At 49.1% G+C, this 8,345-nt stretch overlaps 1 protein-coding gene across 1 annotated transcript in view; it reads left to right on the plus strand.

Annotated features, from left to right (window-relative positions):
• Window positions 1–3,931: 3,931 nt before the first annotated feature.
• Window positions 3,932–8,345, plus strand: part of Asb16 (ankyrin repeat and SOCS box containing 16) — a 9,544-nt gene continuing 5,130 nt past the window's right edge. Inside the window, exons 1-2 of the mRNA XM_031351557.1 lie at window positions 3,932–4,320; window positions 7,615–7,882. Coding sequence (XP_031207417.1) covers window positions 4,023–4,320; window positions 7,615–7,882 — 566 coding nt within the window. The 5' untranslated portion in view covers window positions 3,932–4,022. The remainder of the gene's footprint in view (window positions 4,321–7,614; window positions 7,883–8,345) is intronic.

The following is an 8,345-nucleotide window of genomic DNA, read 5'->3' on the forward strand; positions in this document are numbered from 1 at the left end:
CCCCCTCCGTCCCACACTTCCTCCCTCTCATCCTCTCCTGGCCAGAGCAGCCAAGCTCCAAGGCAGAGCAAGCAGCATGGAGCGGAGGTGGGAGAAAACCCTTTTCCATCTCTCCTTTCCCTCTGCCCCTCTGGTTTTTTGTGTGTTTTTTTGTTTTTTATGTCCATGAGTCTTTTGCCTGCATGTATGTCTGTGTACCAGCTCTGTGCCTGGTGCCCTTAAAGACCAGAAGAGGGCTTTAGATCCCTTAGGACTTAGAGTTACAAATAGTTGTGAGCCACCTATGGATTTGAACCCAGGACCTCTGGAAAAACAAGTGCTCTTAACAACTGAGCCATCTCTCCAGCCACTCATTCTTTTATTCATACGATGCAGGCATGCATGTGTGTAGATGTGTGTGTGCATTTGTGTGCATGTGTACCAGAGGAATAGAACAAAAGAACAAAAGCAGAAACAAGGCTGGGAAATGACTTCTTGAGTAAAATGAGAGCCTGAGTAAAAGCTCGGCGTGACATCACCCGAAGTCATCCACCCGTAACTCCGGGCAGCAGAGCAGAGACAGAGCCCTGGGGACTCACTGGCTAGCTAGCTTGCCTAGTTACAGCAAGTTCAGAGACCTGGAGCATAAGTTACAGGAGATTGAGAGCCACCTGATGTGGGTGCAGGGACTCGGCTGAGCCATCTCTCCATCTTGTAAGATATCTCTGAGAATCTGTTGGTCCACTGCCATTCTCACTTGGTTCACTTCAGTGCTGGAACATGAGCCTTGGGCCTTGTATTTTTCAGGCTCTCAACCTCTGCTTCATCCCAGGGAAGCAGGCTGAATAGGCCTGTTTGGCTGGCAGCCTCCCCCTGCCACAGCTGCTGCCGACAGTTGCCAGGGAAAGCCTCCATGCACCACTCTGAGAGACCGATCCATGAATCTGATGGAGGAACAGCAGCAGGCTGCTTGAGAGCCGTGGGTTGGAGGGGCCTCAGGCCAAAGGACTTTGTGCTATAGACCAGGGCAGCACGGGATTCCCCAGCGCCTTGCACTTCCAAACGCTGCCCTCCCCTCCTGCCTGTTGTTAATGCCTAACTCTGCTTCTAGGTTAGACCTGGGTCAGGCCCATGTAGGTGGTGGTGTCAACCAAACCACCCTGTGTCTGCAGTTGGTCACCTTGAGCCCTGGTCCCCTCTGCCCAGCCTCAGCTAAGCCCAAACTGTTTGATATCCTAGTTCCTTGGTGTTTCACTGCACCCCAGACTGAGCTAGGAGGCCGACTGAGCACCAGATCCCCTGGCACTGCTCCCTTCAGGTCAACTTCTGGCCTCCGGTGGACCCTCCTTTCTCTGCCTCAGAAGCTGACGTCTAACCCTACACACTGGTATCTCTGAGGGACAAAGCTGTAGTAGGCACTTTGAGGCTTGTGAGTCAAGAAGGCAGGGCAGAGGTTAGGCGATGACTGTTGGATGTCTGGGGGAGTGAAGGGACACCCACCACTTTGGCCCCTCTTGGCCCCACCTGCCTTTGCCAGACTCCCAACCCTGGGAACTCAGCTGTGGGTGCTCAGCCAGGCCGTCAGCAGGGCAATTAAAACATGGTATGGCTTCCAACGGGGTTAATCACAGCTGCATCCATAGAGGTGCCTTTCTCTGAGGATCTTCAAACCCTCACTGGGCATGATCTCACTCTTCATCTGGGATCCCCCCCCTCCCTGGAACACCACCAAGAAGCTGGGGCCAAGCTCAGAGTGACTGAACAGAGGGTGAGGGCAGTGCCGGAAGGAGCCCAAGTCTCTGCCGCCCACTTGGGTGAGTGGATGAGAGTTTGCCCTGGCAGAGAATAGGGACCTTCATTCAATGTTCAAAGAGGTCAGCCTGCCGTGAGCCAAGTGCTGCTAAACACTATGTCAAGACTGCCCATGCCAGGACCTGCCCTGGAGCCCACCTTTAGCGTGGTAGAATGATGTCTCTCTCTGGCATGGGTACTTTGCCAAGCCCATCCGATGTCCTAGTTGAGTAGCTGGTACTGCAGGGACACAGCAAGCTGCCTTGGGTGGATGAGTTAGGAGCCCAAGCCACTAGGACAACAGGGAAGGGCAAAGAACCTGGTGAGAATGCTGCATCCATGGGGCTGGACCAGGGATTTGGGACTTCTGTGGAAGAGCCTGAGCCAAACTGCAGACGCTTTTAAGGAGAGTGACCTTGGTGATTGTGACAGGGCTGCATGTGGTCAGAGGAAGGAGACACTCAGCAGGCCAGACTGATCCAGGGTGGAGGCTAAGAACTGAAGCAGAGGGTAAAGCTGTAGGGGAGGGCTGGCGAGATGGCTCAGCGGGTAAGAGCCCTGACGGCTCTAATGAAGGTCCTGAGTTCAAATCGCAGCAACCACATAGTGGCTCACAACTACCCATATTGAGATCTGACGCCCTCTTCTAGTGTGTCTGCCTAAATTCAATTCCCAGCAACCATGTGAAGGCTCACTTTATTAAAAACAAAAACAAAACCAACCAACAAACAAACAAAAAACTGCAGGAGAGACATTCTGTGAGCCTGTGGCCAGGGGGAAGTGAAAGATGCAGAGGAGGGGAAGGTTGCTGCAGGGTGGGCGGGAGCCAGCACTGGAAACAAGGAGAAACCCACATTGCTTTGTTGAGACACCTTGCAGCCCTGGAGGCAAAGGCCGGCTGACATCCCTCTACCCTCTACTGCCAGCCAGTCAATCAGCTGTTGTGGTTTCCTGGCCTCGTTCCTCCCCCTAGAGGCTCCTGGAAGCACAGCTACTTCCTCTTAAAGTGAATGGCTGTACGGTTTCCTAAAGGTCTCATCCCTTGAGTCTCCACTTCCAAGGTCATCCCCTTGACACTGCAGTCAGGCATGTGAGTCCCCTTAGAAACCAGGGAGAAAAAAAACAAGCCACTGGCTGTGCAGTGGTGGCACATGCCTTTAATCCCAGCACTTGGGAGACAGAGGCAGGTGGATTTTTGAGTTCAAGGCCAGCCTGGTCTACAGAGTGAGTTCCAGGACAGCCAGGGCTACAGAGAAAACCTGTCTCAAAAAAACAAAACAAAACAAAAAACTAGTCACTGAAGGTAGAGGCCGTGTCCAGCTTGAGCATGAGGGGACAGAAGAGGCTCGCTCAACTGTCTACCCCACATAGCAGTACCCTCTAGGATACTAAAGTGTGGCCCACTGGAGTCCTTGGCATATGTCCACAAGCTATATGACTTTGAGACAGTTTTACCTTTTAAGACTTAAATTCCACCCAGGTGTGGTAGTGCATCCCTTTAATCCCAGCATTCCTGAGGCAAAGGGAAGAGGATCACTGAGTTCAAGGACAGCCAGAGCTACACAGTGAAACCTTGTCTCGAAAGACAAAAACAACAGCAGCAGCAACAACAACAACAAAAACCTTAAGTTCTGTAAGTCTATAAAATAAGACCATCCATCTCATGTGCTGAACTGAAATACTTAGCTTGGCCCACTCATTTCCGGACCATATCTGCCTTATATTACATCACTGACTAGTCATCTGAGTGGAGATGGATCTGAGAGTGATTTAAATTCTAGAAAGGGTGTTGCATGTGTGCAGTGGTTGCTGTTACTTCAAGTTCAGGAAGAGTGGTTTGACTTCTCAGAATCTCTCTCCATCTCCCCTGACCACTTCACCAGCCAACACAGAGGGGCTGCAGGACCCTGGTCTTTCATCTGCCCTGTCCTGCTCACCCATCCATCTCATGGTTGACTGCTTCGACTAGAAGGCTCACTCCAGAGAAGTGGGGTCCAGGAGTGACCTTGGCTGAGGCCCTGCTGACCAATGGAAGGGTACCAGCAGGGTCAGGGGCTGGCCCAATACCATCTGTATTAAGATCATGACTCTAGGGAAACTGTTTACCAATGCAGTGAAGGGCCTATTTATAGCCTCAGCTGCTTCTCCAGCTTACCAGGAAGGGGGCAGGGTGGCTCCCCAGAGCAAGGTGCTAGCTGGGACAAGGAGCAATTCTCTGCCTAGGTGGCACTGCCTAGACCACTGGACCCCTCATGGCAGGGGAGAGCTTTCCTTTCACATCCTCCACGCTGCGTGCTCTCCGCCTGCAGAGAGAGTGGCTGGACTGGGAGGACAGGAGGAGGGCTGCTGCCCATCGGTGCCGCAGCCACAGGGAACTCCCTAGTCCCCAGGCCCTCATTAGGCCTCGCCGCTCCTGCCGGGACCCAGCTGTCCACAATGCCCTGTTCTCTGGGGACCTACAGCAGCTCCAAATCCTGTTCCAAGATGAAGAAGCTGCCAACATGATTGTGGAGACTGTGAGCAACCAGCTGGCCTGGTCAGCGGAACAGGGTAGGGAGCACCACATAGGAGGACAGAAGAGGGAGAAGAGTGGGGGTTGGGAAGGGAAGAAGAATCCATACCCACTTCTCTGTAAAGAGCCTAGATCGGACTCATAGTCACCCATGTTAGCTCCTTTCTAAATAGTTGAGGCCAACCATAGTTTTCCTCAAACACATAGACATCCACCTGCCTCTGCCTCCTTCATGTTGGGATCAAGGGTGTGAACCACTATGCCCACCCTCCAAATTTTTGGTTTTGGTATTTTGGGTTTTTTGTTTGTTTGCTTTTCTTTTTTTTTTTTAATTTTATGTGTATGAGTACACTGTAGCTGTACAGATGGTTGTACATCATGTGTGTGGCTGCTGGGAATTGAACTCAGGACCTCTGCTGGCCCCACTCACTCCAGCCCCACTCACTCCGGCATAATTCACTGTAGCTGTCTTCAGACACACCAGAAGAGGGCGTCAGATCTCATTATGGGTGCTTGTGAGCCACCATGTGGTTGCTGGGATCTGAACTCAGGACCTTCGGAAGAGCAGTCAGTGCTCTTACCCGCTGAGCCATCTCACCAGCCCTGTTTTGTGTTTTTCGAGGCAGGTTTTTCTCTGTAGCTCTGGCTGTCCTGGAACTCACTCTGTAGACCAGGCTGGCTTCCAACTCAGAGATCTGCCTGCTTCTGCCTCCTAAGTGCTGGGATCAAAGGTGTACGTTAACACCACCTAGCTAAAAAGTTATATTCTTATATAACATATATACAGATTGTAAATTTTGGTTCTGGTTGACAATTGTATGCACTATATTACTTATATGAAAATACACACACACACACACACACATATATATCCATGTTTCTTCTATAGTTTCCTGCTATAGTAGAGAATTATTATGAAATCCACATGCAATGTTTCCCTTACTGACTTTGGGGGTTTAGGGAGTGGCATTTTAGGGAGAAAAACCAAGCCCCTTCTGCTGACCCATCCCACCAGCCCAGTTTTATTTGGGGACAATAGGACTGAACTCTAATTTGAATGTTAATAAGCACTATCTGGAACTTGGGATTTTTTTTTTTTTTTTTTTTTTTTTTTTGCTCCTGAGTGACAGATCCCAGCCACACACCTCCATACCTGGGCACATGCAACATTAGAAGCTGATATTGTTTCATGGAATATCTTTCCATGTCAGCAACTTTAGGGCTATAGAATATTTGAAAACTGTACATAGAGGCACCTGGATTTATAGAACTACTCTCCAAATAGAATGAGAGATTTGATTTGTTTTTTTTTTTTTTCCTCTTTTAAAAAATTATTGTTCAGACTCTGGCTTTTCTTTTAACAAGCAAATGGTATTTTATGTTTCAACTGTAAAACTCTTCAGCGTTAGCTAGGTAGAGGACCCAGCTAGTGCATCAACAACACTCACCAGAGCAGAGAATATACTATTACCTGGAGAGGGATGTAGAGACAGTCTGGCTGTGATGTCTGTCACCCCACTGATTGCCAGGCTGACTTAAGTTCACATGGCTAGTTGTGCTGCTGGCCTCTTCCTCCCTATCACTCCAGTGTTCCTTACAAAGCTTTTGCTCATTCAGAGAGGACCATCTTCCCCAGCAGACACATAGCCCTTCTTTTCCATTGGTTTATTTTAGGAGACAGCTTCTCATTCTGTAGTCCTGGCTGTCCTGGAACCTGATATGCAAAACAGGCTGTCTTTGAGTAAGAGATCTGCTTGTCTCTGCTTCCTTCCTGGGTGTTGGGATTATGGGTGTGTGCCACCCACCACCCCATCCCATCTCCCTTTTTTCTTTTTTCCTTTTTTTTTTTTTTTTTAAAGAATTATTTATTTTATATATGTGAGTACACTGTTATAGTCTTCAGACACACCAGAAGAGCAGTCAGGGCTCTTACTCGCTGAGCCATCTCTCCAGCCCCCCCACCCCCTTTTAATTTTTTTCCTTTTTTTTTCCTTTTTTCTTAAATTACCTTTTTATTTTTTGTATACAGGTGTTTTGTCTGCATGTAGGTCTGTGCACTCTGTGTGACTGATACCCACAGAAGCAAGGACAGATCATTGGACCTCCTGGAACTAGAGTTACAGACTTGTGAGCAGCCATGTGGATGCTGGGAATCGAACTCCAGTCATCTGGAAGGGCAGCCACTGCTCTTAACCAATGAGCCATCTCTCTAGACTCCTTTCCCCCAACACACACACACCCTGTTCCTTTTGTTGTTGTTGCTGGTTTTGTTTTGTTTTTTGTTGTTGTTGCTGGGGGATTTGTTGTTTTTGTTTTGTTTTGTTTTTCATTTTGCTTGCTTGCTTGCTTGCTTAGATGGAACTCAGAGCCTACACATAGGCAAGCACTGTACCAGGGGGCCACACATGCCCAGACCCCTTTGCTGTTTTGTGTAGCAATGTAGTGATGACCTTTATGGTGTTGGGTGGATACATTTTCTAGAATGTATCCCAACCCAGCACATTTGTCGAAGTTAATTAGATACTTAACTGAGATTGTTTTGAAACATTGGCATGAGATGGCTTCAGCCTCAGCCCTTGGGTCTGGAGCTTGAGAGTCCTGTGGACCAGCTTTTAGGACGCAGTGCAGCCAGGGACTGCTGCAGGCTCCAGGTCCTGCTTACCTGCAGCCATGACACAGTGGCTCTACCCAGGCTGCTCTGGCTTTTTCCTGAAGAATACCATCATCCCCCCAAAATGGAAATCGGACTTAGATTTTTTTTTGTTTTGTTTTGTTTTTTGGTTTTGTTTTGTTTTGGTTTGGTTTGGTTTTGGTTTTTTGAGACAGGGTTTCTCTGTGTAGTCCTGGCTATCTTGGAACTCACTCTGTAGACCAGGCTGGCCTCCAACTCAGAAATCTGCCTGCCTCTGCCTCCCAAGTGCTGGGATTAAAAGTGTGTGCCACCACCCCCGGCTTGGTTTTGTTTTGTTTTTTGTTTTGTTTTGTGTTTTGTTTGTTTGTTTGAGACAGAGTTTCTCTATGTAGCGACTATCCAGGAAGTCACTGTGTAGAACAGGCTGACCTCGAACTCAGAGGTCTGCCTGCCTCTGCCTCCTGAATGCTGAGGTTAAAGGCTTGCACTGCTATGGCCTGCCTGACAGAGTGTTTTAAAAGGTTCTTCCAATGTGTACCCCCAACTCAGGATTTGAGTTGTACCCTAACCACAGGTACAGCTTGGCTATTTGTGCTTAGTAAGCTAGACCTAGGGAAAGCCAGCATCCATTGCCAGTCACAGACAACTGCTCTACCCTGCTCTCCCACAGAAAGTCCACAGTACTGCTTTTTCTCCTCAGGATTCTGGGTGCTGACTCCAAAGACCAAACAGACGGCACCTCTTACCATCGCTGTGGCCAGAGGCTACACAGACTGTGCCCGACACCTTATCCTGCAGGGAGCTGAGCTTGATGCCCGCATTGGAGGACGTGCTGCCTTGCACGAGGCCTGTGCCCAAGCCCACCCCGACTGTGTTCGACTGCTGCTCACATTTGGTGCCAAGGCTAATGTATTGTCTGAGGAGGGTATGACCCCCCTGCACCTCTGCACAGCTCCTGAGTCTTTGCAGTAAGTGCCCATGGCCTGGGAAATGTCTATTTGTGTGTACAGTTCACCTACCTAGGAGCAAAAGTGACTTGACCAAGCTTCGTTCTCTTTAAAGCACTGTATTACGTTTTCACACCTAGAAGGAGGCCTAACTATTTTCTATGCAGAAGTGTGTGTATGCACATGTGCGCAGGGGCCTGCAGAGGCCAGAGCAGGGCGTGCGGTCTCCAAGAGCTGGAACCACAGCACTGTGCCTGGTTTTCCTCCTACTTTGAGACAGAATCTCTCTGTGTTACCAAGGCTGGCCTCCCACTCTTGATCCCCTTGCCTCTGCCTCCTGAGAATTGGATTATAGGTGTCTATCACTATGCACAGCTCTTTCTGCCCAGTTATTTAATTTTTAAAATTTGTTTTGTAGTTTGGTTTTAACAGAGTCTCTCTATCTATATTTACCTGGGACTTGCTATTTATGCCAGACTGACCT

This window comes from Mastomys coucha, unplaced genomic scaffold (assembly GCF_008632895.1).
Source record: "Mastomys coucha isolate ucsf_1 unplaced genomic scaffold, UCSF_Mcou_1 pScaffold5, whole genome shotgun sequence".
Classification (NCBI taxonomy): domain Eukaryota; kingdom Metazoa; phylum Chordata; class Mammalia; order Rodentia; family Muridae; genus Mastomys; species Mastomys coucha.